The 26,594-nt window shown below is 53.4% G+C and overlaps 1 protein-coding gene across 5 annotated transcripts; it reads right to left on the bottom strand.

The window, feature by feature from the left end:
* Positions 1-91: 91 nt before the first annotated feature.
* Positions 92-24,354, bottom strand: CDIP1 (cell death inducing p53 target 1). Of its 5 annotated transcripts, XM_056334126.1 has the most exons (7): positions 11,909-12,219; positions 10,948-11,390; positions 4,028-4,110; positions 3,362-3,460; positions 2,774-2,920; positions 2,195-2,459; positions 92-1,590 (listed from the first exon to the last, which is right to left on the bottom strand). In XM_056334126.1, the coding sequence occupies exons 4-7, from the start codon at positions 3,444-3,446 to the stop codon at positions 1,479-1,481; spliced, it is 609 nt and encodes a 202-aa protein (XP_056190101.1). In that variant the 5' UTR covers positions 3,447-3,460; positions 4,028-4,110; positions 10,948-11,390; positions 11,909-12,219; the 3' UTR covers positions 92-1,478. The 5 variants fall into 5 exon arrangements, with proteins under 5 accessions (XP_056190101.1, XP_056190102.1, XP_056190098.1 ...); XM_056334127.1 differs by lacking the exons at positions 10,948-11,390; positions 11,909-12,219 and adding an exon at positions 24,151-24,354 and having other exon boundaries at positions 2,195-2,456; XM_056334123.1 differs by lacking the exons at positions 10,948-11,390; positions 11,909-12,219 and adding an exon at positions 24,151-24,347.
* Positions 24,355-26,594: the final 2,240 nt, after the last annotated feature.

Raw genomic sequence — 26,594 nt, 5'->3', positions numbered from 1 at the left:
CTGTGCCCCCAACACCCTGCCACGCCATCCCTCCTCATCCTCAGCTCCCCTGGGGTGCAGATCTGTTGTGGAAGAAAAGATGTACACAAGGTCAGGGTCTGTTATTTATTTACATAAAAACTTGACTAGTGCCACAGTTCCACCTCTGAGCAAACAGCAGCTGCCTGTGCAGGCCAGGCTGAGTTTGCAGACCTGTGTAGTGAGAGACCCCTGCTCTGCTCTCGGGGCTGCAGCTCCAGCCGCCCTGGCTGCAGGGGCTGGGGCCCGGAGGGGGAAAGCAGCCCCAGAGGCTGAAAATGGTTCCCGGGTCCTCTTGCCCTCATCCATCTAGTGCTGCTGGCAGCTCCTGTCGCTGCCTGCTTGGCCCCTTCCTTCTGCCCCGTATCAAGTGAGCTAAAAATAAACCCCTACACCCACATGCAACGAGGAACCCCCCAGGGTGCAGCTGCAGTGGCGGCAGGATGGGTGCTGCAGGGTGTGTGCCCACAGACCCTGCTGGGCTTGGGAGTGGCTCCGCAGTGGGTGGGCAGGGGTCTGCTCCAGAGCTGCGAGCCAGCTGCAGCCTGGTAACAAACTCCTCTAATCTACAGTGCTGGGGCAGGCAGTGACATGCCGGATACGTTTTCCGTAACAGTTTGCCAGGTGGGCGAGGAACTGCCAGGGGCTTTCCTTCCCCAGAAGAGCCACCACGGGGGCTGGGAGGAGGTGCATGCAGCTGGAGCAGCCGCAGCCACCGGCGCTGGTAGCCTGGTAGCCATGCTGGCAGGACGGAGGTGCTGATCAGGGGTGCGGTGCTGCTGCCGTTTCTCCCCCCACCGTGCCTCAAAGGCAGCTCTGCCTGTCTCTCCTTGGGAAGCGGCCTTGCCTACGGGCTGCACGCTGACCTGGCTGGAGAGGGCCGTGAACCGTGCTGAGACCTGGTACCTGTGCAGCACTATCTGTTGCCTTGTCACCAGGCCCCTTCCTAAAAAGGCCACAGGGGCCATGGTGCCCCCTCTGTGTGCTCTGTGGGCTGCCCCTGTCCCCTTCCCTCCCCGATGCTGCAGGTGCCCCCCTGCCAGAAGCAGCATGTCCCTGCCGCTGGGCATCCCCTGTGCTGTGGGGCACTGAGGGGTGAGCGCCTCCAGCAGCAGGGTTGCTCCAGGCGAGAGGGGCCTCGCTAGCACACTGGAGCATAAGGGGGGGCAGAGCGACACCCCCCACTCCTGCACGCTGTGGGGCAGCCCCCCCCCCACCAGCATCTAGGGCCTGGGCCCACCTCCCCTGTGCGTCAGCATTGCCAATCTAACTGTTCACAGCGAGGACCAGAGCTTGGGGAAGGTGGTCACAGCTCTGAGCGGCAGGGAGCCAGGATACACACATACACACCACCGCAGGGTTAAGCAAAGGAGTGTTGCACACGCATAGACTAGGATGGCAGCGGGAGAGGGGCCGGTGTCATTCCAGTGGCTCGGGCTCCTGGGGCTCCTGGGGTGCTGTTAGCACATGCGCTTGTACGTGTAGATGTAGGCCTTGCAGTTGGGACACGTGTGTGTCACATCCTTGAAGTCATCGAACAGGCAGGGGATCAGGCAGCAGCAGAGATCACACCTGGAGCACGGGAAGAGGCCGCGTGGTGAGCTCAGGCACCCCAGAGGCAGCCAGTGGGCTCAGGCCCCAGGGGGGGCACGTATGGGGCAGGAGAGGTGAGTACTGGCCCCTGGCAGCCCACCCTGACCCCCTGCCAATGTGCAGGCCAGGACAAAGCACCCTGCCCCTTGGGGGCTGCCGCCATGGCTGCAGAGGTAAGAGCTGAGTTGGTGAGCAGTCACGCAGCTCACAGAGGGAAAGCAGAGCCTGGCGAGACACGCGCAGACCGTGAGGCCTGACCTGCCTCCACTGCTGGGGCAGGGGGCTGGAACCCTCCCACGGAGCCTCCCACAGCCCCTCCTGGTGCCAGCCCTTGGCCACAAGGAGAGACGCTGCAGCACCACGGGTTCTGGGCTGGGGGTGCGCAGCCCCTGCTCTGATGCCAGGTTCTACAACAGGCCTTTGGAGGTGGCACTTTCCCCTCCCTGGCTGAAGCCCAGGGCTCCAACGCACCTGCTGCCCCAGTAACCCTCAGCACCAAGGCCCCTGCTGTGCCCAACAGCTCAGCCAAGGCCACCAGGACCAGGGCTGAGCGACCACCATCACTGCTGCTGTCAGCACCTACCCCACGAAGCAGCAGAAGAAGCCAAGAAGGAAGCTCATGAGCCCAATCTCATAGGTGATCTTGGTGGTGATGGCTTGCTGGCAGTGGGGACACACCGTCTGCACGGGGGCACCCTGGAAGATCTCACCCTGCAGCACCGTCACTGTGGTGGCAGCCCCAGACGGGACAAGCACTGTTGCCGTGTGGCCACCAGGAGAGGGGTAGTGGCCTGGGGGAGGGTAGTAGCCCATGGGGGGGTGAGGGCCTGGCGGGGGGTAATAACCTGCTGGGAACAACAAACATGCACAGGTGAATGTTTCTGGATGTGGCAGGAGACACTCACTAGCGGCGGGGGGATCCTCACTGGGAGCCCCCCCCTGCCGCCACACCACTACCTTGAGTACAGACTTGGGGCCAGCCCTGCTGCAGGCACTGTGCCCCCCACCCCGAGGAGCCTCATTGCAAGCCCCCAGTGGCAGCCCCAAACCACGTGGTATCCCCCACCCCACTCCCTGGGGCACTGGGTGCCACATGTTTCCGGGGGGTGTCCTTGCCCATCACCTCCGCCCCCTGCTTCACGTGGCCCCTCGCAGTACTCACCAGGTGGCACGTAGGGCCCAGAGCCATCTGTGGGCATGTGGGGGGGCACAAATCCTGGCTGGGAGGGTGGCTCATATGGGGGAGGTCCAAATTCAGGCGGGGGGATGGGAACCCCCTGGGGCTGTCCCACAACTGGGGTGACGCCATCTGAAAGGAAATGGAGAGTTGGCAGCAGAGCTGGTGGGGAGGTGGGGGCTTGGCTGAGTGGTCTGGGGGTTGGCCCCAGCAGGGGAAGGGGGCGCAACATGGGGTGGGGGGCACCTCGCCAAGCCTCATCGTCTGGGCCACAAGAAGCCCAAATTCATGCCTCGTTACCCACAGCAGCAAGCAGAGCCAGGCTTTGCGCAGGGAGTGCTTTCTGGTCTTGTCACTGCCCCTGGGGCCTCCTGCCTCCCCAGGGCGATACGGCAACGGATGGAGCTGGGCATCACGCCACCCTCCCCAGTGCGCTGCATGCCATGGGGCAGGGCCGCAAGGAAAGGCCACGGCCAGGGTGCTCCCAGGGACACCACACTTGCCTGGCTCCTGCCTGCTTGGCAATGTCACCCCACCACCCCGGAGCAGCTGGGCCCCCCCGCCCCCCAGTACCTGCTGCAATGGGTGGGCCATGCTTCTCTTCTATCAGCGGTGCCGAGGGGCCTCCCGGGTAGGGTGGCGGAGGGTCGTTGGACATGGCTCAGGGCAGCCCTGCAAGGACAGAAGCCTTTAGAAGAGACACCAGCCTTCGGCCGCCCGCAGGCACCCACCCGGAGCTGTGCTGTGCCTGTGGAAGGAGGCGGCCGGTAACGGAGGGTCCAGGGCTGGCAGCACTGCTGCACTGGCCTCAGCACCCACCCCGGGCAGAAACAAGGCTGCAGCCACAAAGCAGGACAGGCTTTGACCCAGGCAGCGCATCCAAGGTGTGACACCTGCCTGCTAGCACTGCAGGGCTTGCCCTGTAAAGCCCACGTTGTGTTACCGTGCAGTCGTCCTCGGGGTGGCTCTGCTGGGGCCATACCGTGCTAGAAGCTGCTCTGCCAAGCGCCTCGGCTGCCAAAGATGGGGAAGAGCTGCCCGCAGCCCCCCAGCTCCACCCAGCAGTGTGACACGCAACGTTGTGTCCCAACGGCACAGCAGGACCCCCTGAGCCTGAAGCACAAACTCTGAGAGGCAGAGGGTGCAAACCCACAGAGAGCATCTCTAAATAATCTCATCAAGTGAGTTAAGACCTCCTTTAACAGCTGGAGACATTATTTTACATGGGGTAAACCTTACCTGTCCTCTTCCTTGCAGCAGGGAACTCAGAGGCAGAGAGCTGTTCTTCCGAGCAGCGTAGTTTGGAAGCTGGCTTACCCCACCTGCGTGGTGTGAAGGAGACAGTGAGCGAGTTACAGAGATGGAGAGGAGCCACTGCTACAGCACTGCCTCAGGCACCACACCAAACCCCCTCCTCTCCCCAGTGCAGGTGTGGGGAGAGGGGGGCTGGGCAGGAACCACCCCACGTGTGCCCCCTCTGTGGCAGGCATGAGGCCACATGTCCTCGGCATGTGGAAAAGCCCTACCAACACGCTCTGAACTCCAAGGAAGTGCAATGGCATCAAGAAACCAGATTTCCCTGTTTACTCTGGCTCAGTTGTATCTGGTGGGACGTGACTAAACTGGGAAATACGACTGAGAGGCTGTTCACTCGGTGCTCGGGAAGGATGCCATCGGGCACGGGACATGGTGACACTGCCGTCAGTGCCCGAGGAGCAGCACTAGGAGTTCTCCTTGTGGTCTTAGCAACTACCTAAACGCCCAATCCTTTGCTCCCAGTGGGCCGGGAGCAAATGGGACCCTGCTTGTCCTGTTCTCCCCTCGGTCTCCTGCTCTCGAGGCAGGCCAGCACGCTGCGGGGACAGCGCTTTCTCAGCTGGGCCCACACAGGTCCCACTCCAGCAGCACCTGACTGAGCAGGAAAAACACACCGAGGCTACAACCAGCCCACAAACCTCCCATGGGCACAGCCAGGGCAGCTCTGGACCCCTGCACTGAGGTATGACCAGCAAAGCTGCTGCAGCCCTGGGGAGGCACGAACCGCCGGCTCAGCCCCAGAGCTCAGGACCGAGGGGTCTCAGGGCTGAGACAGGCAGCACCCCGCTGCGGTCACTGCTTAGGGAGGCAGAGGCAGTGAGGTCCCTCCGACCCCAGCACCAATACCACGTGCTGGGCAGCCTGCCCAGGGCATGCCAACCTCCACGGCATGGCACAAGCCTCCACGGGCACTGGGCCAGGCAGCAAGCACAGCCCCAGCCCTGCCTGTGCTGCAGAGCGGTGTCTCTGGGGCGCAACCACCTCCATCCGCAGGTGCTGGGTCAAGCGAAGCCAAGGCCTCGGCAAGTATGGGAAGGAAGATCCATCCCTCCCTGACCTGCCTGGATTTGCTTTATTCCACTCCTGTTTTTCTAGCTCGTGCTTCCTGCCTCGGAGCAGCCTCCTGCAAGGTGGCAGGAAAGCTAATGAAGCCACAAGTCTGTGGAGGGGCACCGTTACCTGCTGCTGAGCGCAGAGGAGCATGCTGATCCCCCCAGGAGTGACCAAAGCCCTGACAGGCACAGGGTCTCCCCAGAATGTCCTCATTTACTGACTAGTATTTCTCCCCAGAGGTCTGAAGCGGTATGTTGCAGACACACAACTTCAAAGTGCAATACTGGGGCAGCTGGGGGTCATCTTGCTCCTGGTTTTCTCTCCAATTTCTTCCTTCAGAGCCAGGGGCAGAAGCAGCAGCCTGTGCAGCAGGCACAGCAGAGCTGCCAGGGCACAGAGCGCTCCCAGATGGAGGAAAGCACCCGAAGTGCAGTGCACTGCAGAGCCCTCCTTCTCCTTCAGTGACCTACAAAAGCTACAAACTGGGCCGTGCTCTTTTTAGCTTCACTGGGGATGTAAAGAAAAGGACGACTTATTCCACTGAAAGCAGCCAACCAAGCCACCCTGCACACCCAGGAGCCTCCGGACCTTCCTGTCCCCATGCCTGCAGGGCTCCTGGATGAGCCCAGCCCAACCCGAGCAGCCCCGAGTCCTCACCTGGGGACATCAGCGCGCTGGGAGCCTTCCTCGCCCACGCAGGCCAGCTGAGCCCACGGCTTTTCTAATGTAACACTTCTCCTCCCATTACCCCTCAGATGCTGCCTTCCCATAATGTAACATCTTTCAACACCCCCCGGCCTCATTCCCCCTGTCATGACAGCAGCTGGTGAGAAAACTGAGGAGATGAGGAGATCAAGAGGCAATCCCACCCACACGCTCCACCAGCCGCTCTAGAAACGCCCGTCAGATGAAGCAACGCCCCCAGGTTGAGCCAGCAATTAATCCTGCCACCTTGACCAGCAGGAAAAGGCAGCCACGAAGGCGATGGCCAGTGGGTCTCAGAGCCACGTGTGCGCCGGGATAAAAGAAGCTGCAGGGGCTTCAGAGCTGCGCTGCTCGTACTTGGCAGGCTCAGTCGCTCTTAATGCAATATTCTGCTTATTAAGAGAGATCTGTAAAGAGCAAGATGTTGGCTGTGTGCCCTTCCCAGGAGGAAAAGAAAGCCTGTTGCTTCTAAGCCTATTAGAAGCTGTTTCTCCTGTGTTTTCTTTTATCTTGATGTGAGAAGCACAAAACCTGCCCCAGCCCACTTCTGCCAGAAAACTCCATGGGGAACTGGAGGGCACACAGATGGGAGCTACCCCGGAACATCACTCCCTGCCCCAGCATGGATGACCCGGCAGCATTCCCTCTCAAAAGCAGCATGGCCAAAGCAAAGCAACCCAGATCCTCCCCCAGTATGCCTGTGGCAGCACAGAGAGGCAACCTTGCTCTGAGGAGCTAGCTCACAGCACCCCTGCAGAGGGGCAGCTTCCCCAACCCACCCACCGCAGGAGAGAGGAGACCCTGCCGGGAGAGCCCCTCTGCACTGAAGCACATTGATGGTGCCTGAGCACAGGCAGGTGAGCTGGGAAGATCCAGCTGCTGAACAAACCCACAGCAGTATTTTCCACCAAAACATGATCGCAGGATTCTTGCTGCTGGTCATTTCTGGGTTTACCCACTTTTTTACCTTTTGGTGAAGCTGACTGACTTTGCTCCCTGGGTCTTGCAAAAAAGAAACAAGACTTTGCCTGCCCATGGCACCACCATGGAGAGACAGACTGGGCTCTGCTGGCAGCCCACATCAGGGCCTTCACGGCACGCAGGACCTCGTGCACCTTTCCCAGCAAGGATGCCCCGGGATCTCCAGCCACCCATGCCAGCATGACGAGCCATTCTGCCAGCACACTACAAAGCTGTCCCACGTTAAGCATATCAGTTTATTAAAGCTGAACCACCAGTGCATTTCTGTGTCATGCAAACAGCTTAGACAAAACTAGCTGCTGTCACATGGCAAGAAAAGTTCCCAGAGACTGCAGAAATTGCATCCGCACTGGGGCTTACTGGAATAACCATGCTTATAGACCAACCAAACACCTAGGGGAAAAATAAAAGCTTTACAAATAATATCAGCCAAGTTTACCGAGCTTAAGTTCAAGATATGATGGAATCACCAACGTCCAGTGCAAGCCCTTTGGAAGCAAGGACCCATTACAAGATCGTAAGACTCAAAAGGAGTCAGTTCCCAATAAAAGGATGCACAGAGGAGATGCTATTTCCAGCTAAAAACACAGATTAGTTCTTCTCAACTGGAAGAACAGCTTTTACTGGCTCCTCTATCTAACTACAGAAGATGAACCCACCACGCAATCCTTGTAAACACTGCTCACGTGAAACATAGAAGACAAGCAAAGGGCCCCCATGGGCTGGCAGCACGACAAACCAAGCAGAACAACGATCAGAGGGCAGAGCTGCATCAGCCCATCCCTCTTTCCCTCACTGGGGACAAAACCCCAGAACTCCTCCTCACATTCCAGCAGCGTTTTGGCCATCCTGCTCCTGCCAGTCCCATGGGAAGCCTGTTCCAGGCCCCCACTGCTCCAACGTCCTTACAGTTTCTAGTTTACTTGTAGCTGGTCTTGAGCCTGAGCAGCTTTCCTTCACTCCCTGCTTGCTGCAAACAGCCGCCATACCCTGACTCAGCCTCTGTTTTGCTAGGCTGGACACACCGAGCTTGGGCAGGGTATTTCTGCGCTGTTTTCAGTGCGAGCCCATTACCGCCCTCAAGGCTAGATCGGCAACCCGAAGCCATGCTCGGCTGTGGTGACAGCAAGCGTTGCCCATACTGGTGCACTCTGGTGTGTGCTGCTGTGACATGGATGGGACAGCAAGCTGTGGCTGGTCTCGCTTCTCCAGTGAGCTTCACCTGCCCTGTGGCACTGCCATGGGACTACACAAGCACACCCGGTCACTCCTCGTCCTCTCCTCCAGTCACAAAACTTGTGGCCTTTACAGGCGGCTTGGATTCAGCACGGGCACGAGGGACTAAACCACAGCTGTGTGGGAGCCTACACACAGCTTAGGCTGGACATTTGCTGAAGAAAACAATAGAGAAAAGATCCCGATTCCCACCACTCCCATTAGCCCTGCTGGGGCAGGGCAGAGTGACAGACACAACCAGGAGTGCCCCAAAGGCAGAAAGCCCTTGGCCTGCCCTGGCTGTGGCTTCAATCCACGGGTCCTCCCCTACGCCTGGCAAACCCAGGGTCTCACTCTAGGCAGCTTTTAGGCAAGAAGAAGAACAAAACCTCTAGATCCCCCCAGACCAGGGCAAACTCCCAGCCTCGAGAGGTCTGCCTGAGGTTTCTCTACAGCAGTGAGCACAGCCAAAGAGCTGGTAGGGCAGTACACAGCCCTGCGTGTGGAAACACAAGGCTTTCCAATCCACCCCTTTCCTCTGCTCAGCAACCCCGGCTCTAGTTAATTAGGGTTCAATACCCCAAAGCGCATGGTTCCCATTACTGACACATTCAAAACTGGTGACCACAAAGCTCTCCCAGCTGCTTACAGTGGCGATGAGAAGAGCTGATGCATTAGGGTCCAGTGCTGCCTGCTGGCTGTATTTCCCTCTGCTACATCGCTGCGGGAACAGTTTGGGATTCAAACATGGCGAAGGGAAAGGTCTGCCCATCTGACCTGCTCTCCAAACAGGTATGGTGGGCACCACTTGTGAAAAACAACTGAACTGTGCAGTGGGACTGGGGAACACTATGCCACCAGAACAGGTCCTATATGAACATATGCTAACACATCATAAAATAGATAATGCCATGAAAAGGACAGTCACAGATAATTCCTGCACTGCTTGAAGACCCAAAGATTTGCTCTGGGAATGCCATTCTTCCCAGGCAGCAGCTATCTGTGCTTCAGGCTGCTTCCTCCTGGACAAAATCACCCAGGGTGAGACAAACCTGAGAAGGACGAACCAGACTGTTAGCAAGTCTAACTCACGTGCAAAAAACCCTGATGGTGCAGTGCTGGCCCCATGCAGCTCTGACTCAGCCTCACAGCACAGCTGAGATCGACTCCCACGAGCAGAAACACGGTCTGCATCGGCTGTGCTCCTCCTGTATTTGATAACTGGAGAGACACAGTGATTTGGCTTTATTTTGCCTACATGAGCAGTGGCTCCAGCCACCGAGACAAGACTCGGTGTTTGTTCATATTCAACCATGCTCAGTGATGCTGGCACTTCAAAAGCTGCTGCTGCACATTTTTGGAGTTCTTCCTTCATAAAAAATAACTTCCAATATTTAGAAAAGGAAAAAACACACTAAAATTAAATTAATAAATAAAAGAAAAGGATATGACCACTTTCAGCTTCATCGCACATCAAACAGATGCCAATTTCAGCTTCCAGGCTTTTGTAAATACAACTTCAAAAGCAAAGTCGAGAGTTCCAAAGAAGCTGGTCTCCCGCACTGAGGCCAGCCTTCTTCCTTTCAAAAACGGAACAGCGTTGTGGCCAACACCACCCCAGCCTTCCTGGCCCCAGAAAAGCCACCTGTGCCACAGGCTTCACAGGTAAAGGGAAATACTCAGACTAGGAAGGCAGACAGATATGCTAGGTACAAGCACAAAAGGCACATCAGATACTGGCAAAACATCATTTGACTGAAAGCTTGTCACCCTTTAGAAGGCTCTAGGGGTAGCAAGAAGAGACTGAACTGCACAGGGTGGGATGAGAGGCGTACAGAGCCACACTCTGACTGTGGCAATGACAATTCCCCTCCTCCATGACAGCATTTCTGAGCAGCATCTCCAAAGCCCAGCCTGGACCTTGCTCTGCAGCGTGTTCTCTGCATCATACCTGTGCCACAGAGCAAGTCAGGGATGCTGCCCTCTCTGTGCACACGCCTGCTCACACACACGCACACAGCTTGCAGGGACATGGCTCAACTCCCACTGCTCCTGAAAGCACCACATGCAACCCACAGCAGTGAGCTCTTACCTTGAAAGATAGCAAAAATCCCTGCTGAGAAAGCAGTATCAGCAGTTACTTCTGCCTGGTTTTTACAAGGAACAACAACAATAAAAAAAAAAAAAGCCTTCCCTGCGAGCAAGCCAAACTTCCCCCTCAGCCTCGCTTCCTCCCATGCACATTTGCAGCCTCCAGCCTGCACACCATCTCCCCAGAGTCAGGAGGAAACGAATAAAGACCAGGCAGCGCTGCAGCCTCCTTTAGAAAGAGGATGGCGGGACAATCCTTGACCGGGCAGCACGTACCCCCTCCTTTACCCCGCAGTTAACCCTGGCAGCACCTCCACAACTCATCATCCTGGTCCTGGGCAAGACAGCAAGAGGGCGCATGCCTACAACACACTCGGGCAAGGCACAGATGGAAACCCAAGTTAAGGACTAACAGAAAAGTCTGTTCTTTTTCCAAGCGACTCAGCTGCGTTTCCCTAAGTGCAATCCCTGCTCCTCCAGCACCGCTGCCAGGGAGCGCAAAGCCACCATGCAGAAGCAGCCAGGCTGCTCACAGAGCAGCAGATTTCTCCCACACTTCGGCAGTCAGATTTCAGCTGCAGAAAACTGCTGCTTCCAGGAGGGTCAGGCTCTTCTTTCGGTGCAGGGATGAAGAGCTCTGCAGGCAAAGCAGGACAGAAGTAGTCCTTTAAGACAAAGGACTAGCAGAGTGGAAGGTTATTCACCACTCAATCCAGCTAAGTCAGAGGGCCAAAGCTCCCCGCTGGGCTCTACAGTATGCAAATCTCTGGAGGAGCATCCCTGTTGCAGCCATTTACCTTGGGACCTTGGACACGTCCGTTTGACCTTCTGTGTGCCAGCGTCACCCAGCAGGCAAATCAGCTAAGAGCAGGATCTCGCAGGAAGGCAGGTGCTGTGTCCAAAGCAAGATTTCTCAGGGCATTAAATCCAAAGCACAATCAGATAATCTCCACGACGCAGCCCAGGCTCAGCTGTCCTCAGCCAGAGATTCAAATTACTGCTTTGCACAGCTCCTCTCTATGGATATCAGGAAAACCGGACACAAAATCCCTCTGCTTAAGACAAGGATGGTTTATCTGCAACACCCACAAAGGGTTACGTGCGGGAGGAGCGTTTGTCAGGACCTGCTGCCGCCTCTGGGATTCTCTCCAGTGCTATTCGCCTCCAGATGGGCTGACCAAGAGCTTGTTGGCTCTCCACACTGGGGCTGCAGAAACAGCATTGCCAGGACCTGGTTAACCTGAACATTTAAAGAAAAACCAGCCACAATGAAAACAATGAACCGGGGTAGCTCTTTGCTTTCTGTGGTAGGCTCCCAAGCTGCAACACAGCTGCAAGGAAGCATCACACTGTCTGCAGAGTTCACTGTGCCAGTGGTGACATCTGACAAGGGTCAAGGGGGCCTGCAAGGGAGCCTGTGAGCTACCAGGGAGGAGAGGCAACTGCCCTATACTTCATAACTGAACCCCAGCCCTAACACATTTAGGGGCAACAGGGAGGGCTCAGGCATGCACAGAGCACTCTGGACCGCCAGGACAGCTGCCCCTGAAGACAGTTCTCTGAACACGGAGCATGCTGCAACCAGGCTGCCTTGAGGCTGCTGCTGGCCCTGGAAAACACACCCTCTCCCACCCAGGAGGTGCTTACTGTTCAGACCTTACCAGGCAGTGACCTGGCCTCGCCAGAGAAGAGACTACAGTATGCCAGGTGCTCCCAGGGATGCAAAGATGCAATTTAAAGGAAACATTAAAAACAAACCTGAGTTCCTCTGCACCTCAGCAATCTGCTGCAGAGAGACTCAGATAAGGAGGGTGCCACAAGCCAAATCTCTGGGGAAAAGTCAGCTTTTCCATAAGACCATCACTGAAGTTTGCAAACAGTCCAAGCTAACACTTGATAACATCCATGGGAAAGCACCCAGTGATAGCAGCAGCTGTTGCTTGGAGTCCTGTGCATCTACTTAAGTTTTCCCCTGAGAGGATAAATGCTGCATTACATCACCCATTTGATATCCAGTTAATAACAATGTTAAAAACATAACCTGCAATAATCTAGAGCAACTCAAACCAAGATCTACTCCAATACTAGTGTTTTAACATAACACCAAACTTAACAGTGCCACAAGACTAGTTCTTCATTTAAAGAAGATAAAACCTTCATTTAAAGAAAACAAAAAAACCCAGCTGCTCAAAAAGCTTAACAGCAAGCAGAAGTCCCAGAGGAGATCAGGCAACAGCTCCGCAGTTCCTTGCATTAAAGGGAGTCACAGCTCCACAGCTCGCCTCTCATGGCAGCCCATAAAAGATGGGACTTTTTAAGGACGAGTTAGGAAGCATGCAAAAGCAGAATGACCCCCTTGACAGTCCCTCCCACTCCCAGCACTCAGGGTTTTAGGGATCAGGCAGCCTGCAGTTTCTCCAGGGACCACTCTAATTCCTCCAGAGCCCACCAGCTCGCCAAGCTCTGCCGCAGGCAGCAGTGGCAAGTTCTGCTCTTCAGTTACCTACACGCAACAGTGTCACCTGCTGTCACAGCCTGCTGCCAGCCCATTCCAATGGCACCTCCCAGCTCTCAAACAGAGAAGACGAATACAGGATGATTAGATGCTACATCTCACAACACAACTCAGGATTTTATAAAATTCCTTCCCAAAACTGCACTAAAAATATTTTATTCCTTTTTGCACCCATTTTTTCATTACTCCCTCATTCTATAAATTTTTTTGCAAAATAGTCAAATAATACAGCTACATCGTTGCTGAATCAAACTGAGTAGATGTGTGACTTCCATTAAATAACACAGTAAGATCTAAGGGAGGAGGAAATTAGAGTCATAGAGGATCAGCACTTTCGTGGAGACGTAGCCGCATTTAATTTTCAGAATTAATCAGAGCCCAACAGCCTATTCAGAATTCCCTTGCAGATTTTGCAACACAATGAAATAATTTCCAATACATCAGTGGCGATTCCAGATCTATTTTCCTTCCAAGTGATGTATAAAACATATGTCACTCTACCAATGTTTTCTTATCCGGAGTATAGCACTAGCTTGCTACGGGACCAGCTCCAGTCTCCAACAACATTAGCATTTTCTATCCTCACATCTAGCCTTGCCTTGGCACCGGAGAAGCTGCTGACATTTAGATTTAACAGGTACGGTGTCACCTTGCCTTTTTTTTTTTCTCCCTGCCCCCCGAAGACTAGCAAGAAGTGCTCTATGTCACTCAATTTTATTTCAGGCCACAGCTCACTCTTTGCAAAGAAGCGTGGTTTGCGATTAAGCAGGAGTGTGTGCGTAATGTCTGAGATCTCTCCCAAGTCCAACAGGGAGGACCCACACATGTCCAGAGCCATGTGCGCCGGAGGAACTCCTCTGTGCTCAGGCATCACACACTCACCTTCCTGCTCCCACGGTGTGACCAGACCTTCCCATTTCCAGACCAGGACCTCTCTCGGCATGGCGCAGCACACTGCTAGCATGGGGCTCGCTCGTCCCACAGACAGGAGGAGGGTACGCTGCACTCACCTGCTCCCAAACCCAGCTCATCTGGTCTGCTCAAAGACAGATGACAACATCCCAGCTCACAGAGGGGGAAACCCCTGCAGTTAACCAACAGCCACTGAGTGTGCCCAGTGCTGGGTCACCTCCAGCAGCACCACAGCGGCTCAGAGGGAGCCCTGGGATGCACCCCTGAGTCACACGCAGCTCCTGCCGGTCCCATTTCTCCCTCCAGTTCCAGCCAGACTTGGCTAGTTTGCACTAAATTCCAGGTCCAGGGAAGTCATTTTTATTCCACAGCACTTTGTGACTTTGGTTTCGATTTGCAGCACCAAGTTCCTGCCAACTCCTTCACAACCCCTTCCCCAAAACTCTGTCGCTATCTGCTGAACAAAGCCACATCACGAGCTGCTACACATCTGTCCCTCAGATCACACCAAAAGCTGCTTCCCCACGAGCCTCCTTTGCCACTGCTGCTTGCACGGAGACAACAGACAGCACTCCTGCTAGGGGAGCCAACGAAGACATGCGAAGCCACATTGTTAGCCTGGCTCGCTTAAACGTCAGCAGAACTGCCAAGGCATTGACCAAGGTACAAATCAGCTGGCCACGTTCAGCAGGATACGCAGTCAGGCACGCAAAGCTGTATTCCCTTTGAAAACAAGGGTGAAGGAAGAAGAGAGGCAATGTCGTCACACCTCTCCAGGCAGCATCTGAGTTTCAGCACGTGTGGGACAGCACCTGGATATGACCTGCACCAACTCTAGAACCACAGACAAAGCAAGCAGAAGACCTCACTGAAAATCTGGGCATAGCAGCTGGATTCAAAGCATCTTTAATACGCTGCGACACACATCCTCAAGTCCCCGTTCTAAGTTTTTCTAAACTCTTTCTCTGCCTCTCTGTCAAGGCAACACCTCACTGCTTTACTGTTACATTAAAAGTATCACTGGTCAGAGGGTTTCATCAGTCCTAAGGCTGGCTGGCTGCTCTCACAGCAGGGGATGAGTGGTGAAAATAACAAGGTGCCCTCAGGGCAAGTAAATAGCTCAGCTGCTCTGGAGGATTGAGGACCTAAATCCTTTCCTGAGCCTGATGACAGAGCTGCTCCCACAGCTACAACACTAAACAAGCTGGGAACTGTTTTCTCTCTCATCAGAACAACCCAGCAGCCAGCTCAAAGCTGAGCTCCCACCGCGCTAACACATCCTGAATTGTGGCACCCAAGAGGGAGTCTGAAAGGCTAAAACAATGACACCTGTAGCTTGAAGCCACAAACTCTGGGGGAACCTCCATTCCCAAAATGCAAATATGATCCACGTGACATCTGTGTGGAGGACCTACAACAAGCCCAGGGGAAGAGCTGATATTTAACTACAATGGAAACAGTCCCAGCTTCACTTTCTTGCTCAAAGATTAAGAGTTTGGAGGAGCTGAATGGTCACAGCAGAGCAGGTGGGAAGGGCAAACTGAGCCTCCAGCACACATCCACGCCTCCTGCAAGCACTTCCTTACATACCATTAAGCAGAATAAAGACGCAATGTTAATTAGAAGACAAACTGAACACCTGTAGAATGGCTGCAGAAGCGTGGCCATAGAATCCCTAAAGATCTGCACAATCCAGCCCTGGAATTAGAATTGTGCTGAAGTTGTGCTGAAGTTAACAAGAAAGTGGCCTTGATCTATTCTTGAATCCTGAGACCAAGTAACTTTGTTGTACTAACAGGCCGTGGCTGTAACAAGCTGCAGCTGTTAGGGAAGACAGGTGCAAGGCCAAGGGAGATAGGGAGCGGAATGGGAATAAAGGGAGGAACAAACTGCAAGGCTAAAACATAGCTAACGCAAATAGCTGCATGGACAGAATGCTTGTTCTAATCATGATAATTAGTGGTGTGAGAGCAGCACGCGCTTAGGGGTTAATAACCAATTATATGTTTGCTTTGGGAACATGCTTGTGTATTGAGGCTATATAAGAAGTGTTAGAAGCTAATAAAGATGAGCAAGATGCATAACTCATATTGAGTAATTTCTTGACTCTGGCGGACCCCTCTCCCAACAAACACACCTTTAAGAAAAGGGCAACACACACATTAGCAACAGCTATTTATCTACCTAGTGGTCAGTTAAAAACACAAGCCCAAAGGAGATGGCAGCAATATAGCAATCCCATCGTGACTGCCTTCCTCCACCCTGCATTCTAGTCTTTGTCCTCCTCTCCAACACAAGGCTCCAATGCTCCCCTTCTGCCACATGGTGGGTGACAACTTGGACCCCCGAGGACCTCAAAAGCACCCCAGGTTGGAGAGTCACTGCAGCAAGGATACAACATTGGCTTTAGTCCATGAGTTCCTCCCAAAACAAACCTGTGCTGAACCCCAGGGGTTCCTTTCCCTCTCTTATAAGGGTGCCTGCTTCTTAGTTGAAGAAATAATCAATAAAATTCAATGGGCTGCTTTTCATTCATCACCAGCCAGAAACCTAATCTCAAATTAACAGCACTCCAAACACCGCTATCACATCTACGTTCAAGTTATCTGCTGTGGGTACCAACATGCACAGATTTCACAGCTGCAGTAAGCGGGGCTGCCTACATCACAACGACTAATTTATTCTCAGAAAGGCTAATTTAATCTGGCAGTGGATGTTCTCAAAGCCTCCTCGCACAGAAAAGCCTTTATCTTGGTTGGCTTAACAACAATACAGTGCATCCAAAAACGTGGAGGGATACTAAAGAAGAACACTACCCTTGTGTTTTGAGTCCTCTAGTACTTTTGTCTGAAAAATTTCTCTCAGTAACTACAGACTTAGCGAAAACATAGTGTGCCTCTTTTTTTTAAAAAAAGCCAACTGTATTTTCAAGGCAAAATATACAACAGCTTGGGCTTCGTCCCCTCACATATAACTGTGTCTTGACCGAAATAGCTGTGCTCTTAATAAAACTAAAACCCAGCAAAGATTGTTCAGTATTAGACACCATGTTCACTTCTAACTGCATAGCTGCATAGCAAGAGTGGCAGCCAGCACGCCTGGCCCAGGGTGTACTACCTGCCACTGGAAGGTGACTTTCCCCAGCCCACACTACAGAGGAATAAAAGTTCAGAAGAAATTCCAAAGCCCTCTGTGTTAAGAAGTTGCGTAACTGCATCATGAAGCATTTCAGAGAGAGCATCCTTCAGATTTCCAGCCTCTGCCATCCAGGGTGGGGGCAATAACTAATTAAGCAATCAGAAGGCTTTTTTTCTTTGTTTTTAAATTCTAGTTCATCTTTTCCCCTTACTTGTGCAAGTACGCACGGAGACAGCACGCATCCCAAGTCACACTGGGCCGCTGAACCGGAGTGTGCTGCCTCTTAGCTCTGAAGCGAAAGTCATCTACCACCTGGGTTGTACGGACATGGCACAGAGAAGTGGTCCTCACCCGGATCCACCCCTCCAAAGGCAGATCACTGGAGAGCCCAACACAGTCCCTTGGAATCAGAGGGGCTAAACCAAGGGGGGTTTAAGCTTTACAATAGACAGAGCCATACCAATCTAACCCTCTGTGAGTGTCACCACCCTCCTGCTGCAACAGAAAAGCTGGTGCTGTGCAAGGATCACAGACGGGATCATTCCTGAGAAGGGGTCCTTCGGTACAGGGGCAAGAACACACCCCTAATGGCACCTAACAATTTAGGATGATTCAGTAATTTGAGAAAAAGGAAAAAAATCAGAGGGAAGCAGAGCATTAAGACAGGCCAGAGAAGAAAAAATCCAACCAAAACAACGCAACATTCCCCTTGTTCCTATCTGTCAGGAGCCGCTGGCCCAAGAATAGCCTATTCAGAAACCAGGAAACTCAGAGAGCAGCAGGGAAGGGCTGAGTCATGGCCATTCGGGGGAAAAAAAAACCCAAACAACAAAAAAACACACCACAACAAAACAACCCAAAAGGGAAGGAGAGAAAACATGGACAGCAGCTGTTCTGGGTCTTGGAGATATGAACAAGTCAATCCAGAACATATTAGCCAATCTTTATTTTTAAAAGCTCTGCAAACACATGGTACTGCCATAAAAAGCAGTCGACCCTCCTTCTGCTCCTGGGAGACAAATTTAGCTGTGGTTGAATCAGGCAAAGTTGGTGGTGCTTCCTGGCACCAGCCTCTCGACACAATGCCCGCTTGGCCACGCACGGCTGCCAGGACACAAACTGCTCCAGCTGTGTGCCCCGATCTTTGCCTTTATTTGTTCCTCTACAGCACAAGCATCCCGGTATCACAAACACTCACAGGCTGGACAAGTGCTTTCCAGAAGGGAAAGTGCAGTCCATTTCAGGGATGCTACTAGCAGAGGCTGAGATGCTGTGTCCCTTACCCACACTGGAAGGGCACAAGGTAAAGCACAACTCAGATGGCTTTCTTTGCAAACAGCTGGGCAGAAGACAAGCGCTCCCATCTCACAGGCAGCCTCAGCACTGCCCATCTAGCCGTAGGGAAGGCCAGGCTACGGTTAAGTTTTGATCAAGTCTTCCCACGTGGCAATCTTTGTTTTGTGACCTAAGCGATACCCATTTTACAATAATTCTCCCCAGGACAGTAATCTTATTCACTCATATTCTAAAAGATTATACCTGCTCTCCAGCTGTGGGGAACTGGGAAGAAGCACAAGACATTTCTGAGCAATGAGGGCTTATTTTTAACACAATTCCTCAGCAACCCCTCACAAACTAGGGAGGGGGCTGTATCTTTTCAATCAAATAACTGTGCTTCAAAACTTATTTGGGAAAAACCCTCCAATTCTTTTTATATTGCACCGTGAAGTACTGTCAGATTAAAGATGCAAAGGTAGGAAGGGGGAAGACCCTCAGAATTTGCCCCTGCAGGGAGCAGGCTGACAGCGCCCGCCATCCCCAGACTCTGGCGGATAACCTGTGTTCACATGTAACCGTGCCTCAGCCACCACATCTTGTCTCAGTACAAGATTCAATTGTCAAATGATGTAAGACATTGTAAGGATATGTGCAGCAGATACCATTTTGAGACGCTGGTGCTCACAAAAACAATAGTGGCTGAGATCTGGAGTGAGGCAGGAAGCATACTGTGTCTACACACGCAGCCCAACAGCAAGAGAGAGCAAGCCTCTGCGCTTTTCCTTTTTACATCTGCAAAGTCCTTTTAGTCTGAGAGTGGGCTGTATTTTGGGTTTTTTTTCAGGGAGCCAGTATAAGCCATGGAGGGAACTCAGAGAAGCCTAACTCATCCCACTGCAGCAGTCGAAGAGCCTCTCCCTGCAGCTCACACAGGTCCCCAAGTCTCCCAACCACCGGTCCCAGGCAGGGCAGGGGATGCACTCTGCTGAGAAGGCAGCTCCCCCCCGAGACCTGCCTTCTCCCAACTCTGGGATTTGCTGGAATAACTACACCATCTTCACAAGCAGACCCAGCCTTGACCCTCACTCCCAAAATAAGAGCTCAAGGAAACTGTCCCAAAGCAAACAGGCTTGGTTCAAAATGTTAAAGTAAAATTCTTTTTCTCTATGACCACGCAATGCAATGAGTAAATAAAGATGAAATATAGCTAGAGCATGGATGTGCATGCACCAGGTTTATGATTTTAACCATAATTTGTACCATAATTTACAATTATAAAATGGAATACAAGGTGAAACAGTAAGTGTGTAAACTTCAAGCTAGAACGCTCCTTCTAAAAACACATCTTCCAAAACTCTTAACAAGTAGCCGGCCTTAGTTAGGGTAAGGTAGAGAATATTTTCTTTCCAAATGCAGAGAGCGGGTATCAAAGAAGGTTTGAGTTTGGGGACATACCCAATAGAGAACGTCCACCTGCAAATTGGTTCAGGGTAGTGGGACCACCATCTCAGCACAAATGCTTTATCTTGCATCTTTTAATCTGTAAGAGAACTGGATATTATTCAATTTTCTTATCGATAAAGGAGGTAAAGGAAACATAACTATTACTAATGCAGAGTTACCTTACTAATCACAATAAGTAACAGAGACATATATTACTTAATTTGCATGGAAAGCCCCAGCTCATTTAATTCTCTGATCACCTCAGGTTTCATCACGCTAAGAGATACAAAGTCAAATGTACACAGCTGGCAGCTGTTCTTCACAATTCCTAAGATGCTAATTACACTGCCATCTTTTGGGGGTATTTCTTGTAGTTTCTTACTCTAAATTCAGGCCTGCTGAGAGAGTTCAGATTAAAGATAGCTGCAGTAAAGTGGGGCCTCACACAGGAGATGTGCAGCACGAAGCAGCTTCTTTCCTACCTCCAGCCTCTACCCAGACCCGTGACCAGCACAGGCCTGCTGTACTGTCTGGGCTCTCAAACAGCCCTTTTTCACCACCACAATTTCAACAAATTTTAGACTGCAGCCACGAGGCAGCTCTGAATGAATGAGCCCAAAGCAAAACTAACAGCAGCCAAGAGCTTCCCTGAGCATTTCAAGCCAGAAATAAAAACTGAGCTCCCCCTGCCTCAGAGACTTTATACCATTGAGAAAATGGACTGTGATATCCTACAGCATGTTCTAATCATGTTCCCTTTGATCAGAAAAGGAGGTATGTCCTTTGCAGAGCACGCAAAGATCTGACAGTGCTTATGAAAATTGCACAGCTTCTTTCTAGTAGAGAGAAGCAAGATGGACACAGAGTGCCCATCGGAAACAGCAGCGTAACAGCCAGTATTGCAACCCAAGGCAGAAGTTGCTCATCATGTTTCTTGAAGGAAAAAAATGGTACACACACACCGGTGTTGGCAAACTTGTGTGCTCAGGTGCCTTGCTCTGAAATCTTCATGAGAGTCAATCAGTTTCAGGATAGAGTACTTTGTCTGCATAACAAAAATCAGGTCCTGCACTGCAAAATCAGGTCCTGGAGACAAAAACCTCTGAAAACCTCCAGCAGTTTGCAGAACAACTGAAGTTCCCACTACAAACCATCACTTTTACTGTATCGGGGAGAAGGGAAGAGCACTGTACAATTAAAATCTTTCCTTTTAGAACATCATTGACTGCTGCTAAGAGCCACGAGACGTCATCAGCATCTATTTGTTGTTTTCCAACTCTCCTATCCTCCCCGTTTCCAGCAGCTTTGCACAGATCAGTCTGGGAGAACATCTCATCACAGTTTGATGAGAACTTGGCATACCTGTCTAGTACCTCGAAGGTATATTCAGTCCTGCTGCCTTGTTATTTTAATCTCTGTACTACACAAACACTATTTCCTCCTTATCTCACCTGGCAGCCATCAATCTCTTCCTCAGGCTTGGTGCAAAGCTGAGTAAACGTGAGCCTGCACACAGAAAAAACATTGTGGTACTGACGGTACATTCAGCACATGCACAGAGCTGTGGTAATACCAGCAAAAGTGATGCACAGCCCTGTTGCAGACCCTACAAAAATGCTATTAAAAAGAGTTTAAAAAACCTAGCTCCTTTCAGTCTAGGATATTCTCTCCTGATTAAAGCAACCATACGAAATCGTACACAGGGCTTTACAACGGTACCACAAGCAGGCGTAGAACACCTAATTTCATCTTTTTCTTTACACCCATAGGCCAAAAACTGTTCTTAGATCACAGCAGATACCAGAAGCCTGTGTATCTCCTTCCAAAACTACTCATCCTCATATTGGAAGATCTCTGCATCAACCACATCCTTTAAATACAAGTATTTATCTGCTAAATTCACATCTGAACAGGAAAAAATATCATCTTTTACATAATAAAGTTACTTTCATCCCTTTTCTTGCTATGTCAGTGAGTAACACCAGCAACGGCAACATTTCTGCAGATGACAACACTGTGCCAAGGACCCAAAACACCCTGAAACACATGCAGTGTGAGCATTGTGGACAGGCTCTAGCCTGGCCCCTGGCTGAATGCCCTTCAGCTACAGAAGTGCATTAGCTGCGCTCCCAGAGCGCATCTGCCAGTTGTGCTTCATCCAGAAGGAAAGCAGTTGCTGCACTTTGTATCACTGAGTGATTTCCCAAGCACAGAAAGCATGGCTGATTAGGAAGTGAGCTTCAAAAACATGCTCATAAACCAAAACAAGGTGCTGATGAAGACACTGTCCCTCCTTTCATAACAGCAGCTGACAGAGTTCCAGTCACAACAGAAACATGGGAATGAACTTCAGAACTGGATTTCAGGTGCAGGACCTGCTGAGGGAACACAACAAGAAACTCAGCAGTCTTCCATCTTCTTAGGAAGGACTCAGGTTCTGAAAGAGAAGCTCCCTCTCCGTCAACTGTCCCAGTCACACCTGTGGCAAGATCCTTTTGTACTCAGCATATGAGCATGCACATCCCTTCTCCCAGCACCTCCTGGAGTGCAGCCATGAGCAGACAGCCACCACAGCACCACCCCCCACACAACAGCAGCTGGGATGGACTGAGCATATTTGCTCCACTTGGCATCACTCAGGGGACATCTGGAGACATTGCCCCATCACCCTGCCTTCGTTACAGCCTCATCCCCCATCTGTGCTCAAGCCACACCACTAGACAGCCTCGTATCAGGTCCTAAAGCATTGCGTCTCCCCACCTCCAAGCAGGAATTCATTCATTCCTCACGTAATGCCTAAGGAGAACAGAGCAGGTACATTGCTAGACACACCTGGGGACTTCCTGGGGCACACGGACACCGCTACAACATTTAGAGAAGCCTTTGGGAAAAGGAAGTTTTTAGCCTGCATTTTCCACACTGACCCAAGTTTGTTTAGCTCCTAAAAATGAATGAATGACATACTATGGTTAAGTATTACTCAATACTCACTGTAGTTTCCCCTACTGCCTACTCCAGTCCCACATTCCGGAAAGCAGAAGGCCCCCTGCTGAAACGCAAGCCCCAATCCAAGCACATTGGTTGAAAAGGGACAAACAGAAGGCTATCTTGAATATTCACAAAGTGTTTCCCAGAAAGTTTTACATACAGCCCCAAACCACTACAATTATAATTTAAAGCATTGTGCCTGGCCTAGAGTCTACCACTCGATATTTTAGGCTCTGCCTGGCACGTGACAACTGCCCAGCCCCTCACCAGTTCTCACCAGTGCAAGGAGACTATCTCCAAACAACCTTTTCAGTGACGCCTTGGGTCAAGGGGCACACACCTACGCTTGCAGTGACTCAGACAAGTTTAACCTTGAGCACGACCCACACGGACAATCCTGAGGACACTGGCATGGCGGTGTCCATCTTAGCCTGCCTGCTCCAGCTCAGCCCTGGAGCTCTTCCCAGAGTCCAAGCCCCATCCCTCTGTTTAGAAGAAATCATAACCCCTCACAACCTTTTCATAAAGCAACTGAACGCTGCCTGAACAGCTCCTACGCTTTTGCCTCTCCAGTGCCCTTAGAAGGCAGAACCAAGATCTCACCACTGTAATGGTTAAAGACCTCCCAGCCTCCAGCTAAAATTTATTTATTGTTATTTGCTGTTGCGCTGCATTACATTAAATTACATACATTTGCTAATGCACTACATTAGCAGAATGAGCCCTCCTCGTTTCACAGGGTTGGCGCTGCCAACGTGCTAGTGGACAATATCATCCCCATCATAATTTCTCTTCCTGCTTGTCAAGACATCTGAGTTTCTTTCGGCTCCTCTAAAATGGGCTCATCATTCCTTATTGCTGAGCAGGCAGTTCCAGCCCAAGCTCATCTCCCGAGCAGGGATGCCGGGAAGTACACACACTTGTACCTAGGCCTGGCTCCCTCCTCTCCTGGGGAACAGATCATATTTGCTCTTCTCACAGCTGTGCCCTGCTGGCAGCTCCCAGCCGTCCTCTCTACAAGCTGGCATGACCTCTGCCGGGCCAGAGTGCTCGCCTTACAGCACAAAGTCTTCTCCCAAGTACATGACCTCGCTTTCCATCAGATTAAATTTCACCCCGCTCCCACTGCTCCAGCCCTCCAGCACATCCCGATCCTGCTGTCCCAACCCCACACTGCTGCGGGTACAACGCTGAGGGTACTGACGGTACAAAGCTGAAGCTTTCTAAGGTTTTAGTAGCACCCTGTGGCAATTCGTGGTGGCTACGGACAGCGCTGGAGACCAGCCCAGAGCCAGGGCTGCCTCCTCCTCTCCTGGCCCACGTTTCCACCTCTCCATACCTCCTCTCCCCGGGACTGGGGCTCCGCAGCCAGGGCAGAGCACGAAGGACCTTCCCTCCACCTGGAGCAGCGGGGTCCTTCCTCAAGGAGTCAACCGGCCGTTTGTTTTCATCCCTCTTTTCCTGAGCAGCGCCGGCGGGTTCTGGACGTCTCCTGCGTGTGTGCGTGTGTGTGTGTTTGTGTCCCCGGGCGCAGTGTCCCCACGCCTCCAGCTGGCCCCGCTGCCAGGAGGCCGCCGCGGCCTGCCCGGGGCTGGGGGGGCACTGGCCCCGCCGGGCCTTCCGCCTCCCCGCTGCCGCCGAATCCCCCGCCCGGCCCCGCCGCCCCCCGGGACCCAGCCGGGCCTTGCGCTCGACCCTCGCCTCGGCCTCGCAGGGAAGCACCTACCGGCTGCCGGCTCCCGGCGGTGGCTCCGGCACCTGCCGGCTGCGGGGCGGGGCGGGCGGCGGGCGGTGCCGCGGCGGGGCGGGCCTGGGCAGCGCTGGCCCAGCTGGGGGCCGGGGCCTGATCCCCGCGCCGGGCCGCAACAGGCCGGGGCCGGGGCCTGCGCCCTCCACCGGGCAGCCTCTCGCCGGGCCTGCTCACTACACCAGGCCGGGGTCTGCTCCCTCCGCTGGGCCGGGGCCGGGGCCTGCTGCCCTCGCCGGGCCGCCCCTCGCTGGGCCTGCCCCCTACACCAGGCCGGGGCCTGCTGCCGTCGCCGGGCCGTCCCTCGCTGGGCCTGCCCCCTACACCAAGCCCCCCGCCGGGCCGCTCCAGGGAAGGTGCTGGGGCAGAACCCTGGGGCCGTCTCCGGGTGACGTCCCCTGCGACCTCAGCCTCAGGCCTCCGCCAGCGACCCGGCCCGGGGCGCCCCTGGGGGGCTGAAGGCCCCGTGAGTGTCACCATCAAGCTGGCTGAGCTGGGGACACGGCCCTGCGTGGCCTCCTGAAGCACCTCCACCCGCAAGAGGCTGCGGGGCTGGTTGGGGGAGGCAGGAGGGGTCTCCTGGAGCCCACCACCAGTGTGGCTGGGGGGAAGCCCTCCTGAGCCACCTGGGTCCCTGAGCACCGCAGGGCTGTCAGCCCCCAGCAGGGCTGCCACCAAGGAGTGGCAAACAGTGCAGCTGCAGATGAAGAGAGGGTGACAAAGGCGAGAGACTGTCCTCTGGATGTGCATGTCCTCAGCAGCACACCAGTCACGCTGCCACATTGCTGCTGCTGGCTTGTCAGTCCAGCCCTACAGTGTTACAGCGGACTTTGCCCCATGCGGGGTCCTGCCCTGCACAGGGTCCTGCTCTACAGCATGTCCTGCCCTGCACAGCGTCCTGCCCTGCACAGCATCCTGCCCTACAGTGTCCTGCGCCATGCAGTGTCCTGTCCTACACAAGCACCCTGCCCTGCATGGTGTCCTGGCTTATGCCACATACTGCCCTACATGATGTACAGCTCTGGGTAGCATCCTGCCCCACGCAGGATCCTGCCCTGTGTCATGTCCTGCCCTACACAGTACATGCTCTTGACATGACACCTGCTGCCTCAGGACAAGGGAGCCTGGTGGAGTACGGAGGCACCTTTCCGGCTCCATTGGCCCTAGCTCCACTGTTGGGATTAATTAGAGCAGTATTTTAACACAGCCACTGGCCAAAGGTGGTTTTGGTCACTTCTTACCTGCCCCTGGGGCTCCAGCAATGTTTGCTCTGAGATTTAGGTCTGTTGGGTCCCATCCTGCCCTGACATCCGTGCTGGGGGGCTGGGGTCACCCTGAGCTGGAGTACATGGACCCTGCTCCCCCGGCAGGGACAGCAGCATCCCCAGCAGGCTCTTCCCTGCGGCACAGTGAGTGGCTGAACTGCGGGTGACAACAGTGCTGCCTCGCAGGCAGGCTGTTCCCACACCAAGACAGGATCCTGTGGGGAGACATTGCCATGGCACAAGTTCAAGTTACTTGGCTGTTCACATTTAGATTCTGAATAAGAAACACAGCGTGTAACATCAGAGCCATCTTCCTTGCTTAAGCCACACATTGCAGCACAAGGGTGAGTTGTGGTGGCCTTGTGCCCTACTGTCAACCTCCACAGGCAGCATGGGGCTGTCCAAACACTTTGCCATCCCTTGTGAGCCCTGGCAGCCCTGGGCCAGTCCCATCTCACATGCTGTGACCTTGGCTTTGAGCACAACGACAGAGCAAAAGGAAAAGGCAACAAAAGGGAAAAGCTGGAGCTGGGATGCTTGTTCCCTTTGAACACCTTCCACTTCAGTTTGGGGGAGCTCCATGGGGTGGCCATGGGATGGTCAGGTGTGGCTGATGCTGTGGCAGCTCTGTTGGGTCCCAGAGACATCCCCAAGCCTCGGTCTTCCCTGCACACTGCTTAGCCTCCCTTCTTTCCATGTCCCCAGAGCCCATTGGGACCCACCATCAGTGGCTAAACTCATGTTCCTCAGGTCTTGGGCATGCTGCAGGAGATGCTCACCACCATCTGCTCCCTGAAAAACACCACCAAGGGCTTCCAGGAGGAGCTGCAGCTCCTGAAGGACAATTTCCAGAAGGTGCATGCACAGAGCTGGGACAGTTGCTGGAGAGCTCTTAGCAGAGGGATCAGGCTCTCTGGGGACCTGCGTGAACAGCAAGGGTGCACAGGGTGACAGGGGTGGGTTCCTGAGCTTGAGCTCCCTCCCACCCTGAGACCAAGCTGGGAGATGCGGGATCTGCTCTGGGGTGCCTGAGTTTTGGATAGACACTGTCTGCAGCCACAGAGCCCGCCTGGCCCAGGCTGGGCACTGCTGATCTCTGTGGATGCTGAACCCCCCAATGCCTCTGTTTAACAGGCTGGTCTGGAGGAGGTGTGAGCA

The sequence above is a fragment of the Falco biarmicus genome, chromosome 4 (genome assembly GCF_023638135.1).
Source record: "Falco biarmicus isolate bFalBia1 chromosome 4, bFalBia1.pri, whole genome shotgun sequence".
NCBI lineage: Eukaryota > Metazoa > Chordata > Aves > Falconiformes > Falconidae > Falco > Falco biarmicus.
This window is presented reverse-complemented; position numbering and strand designations above follow the sequence as displayed.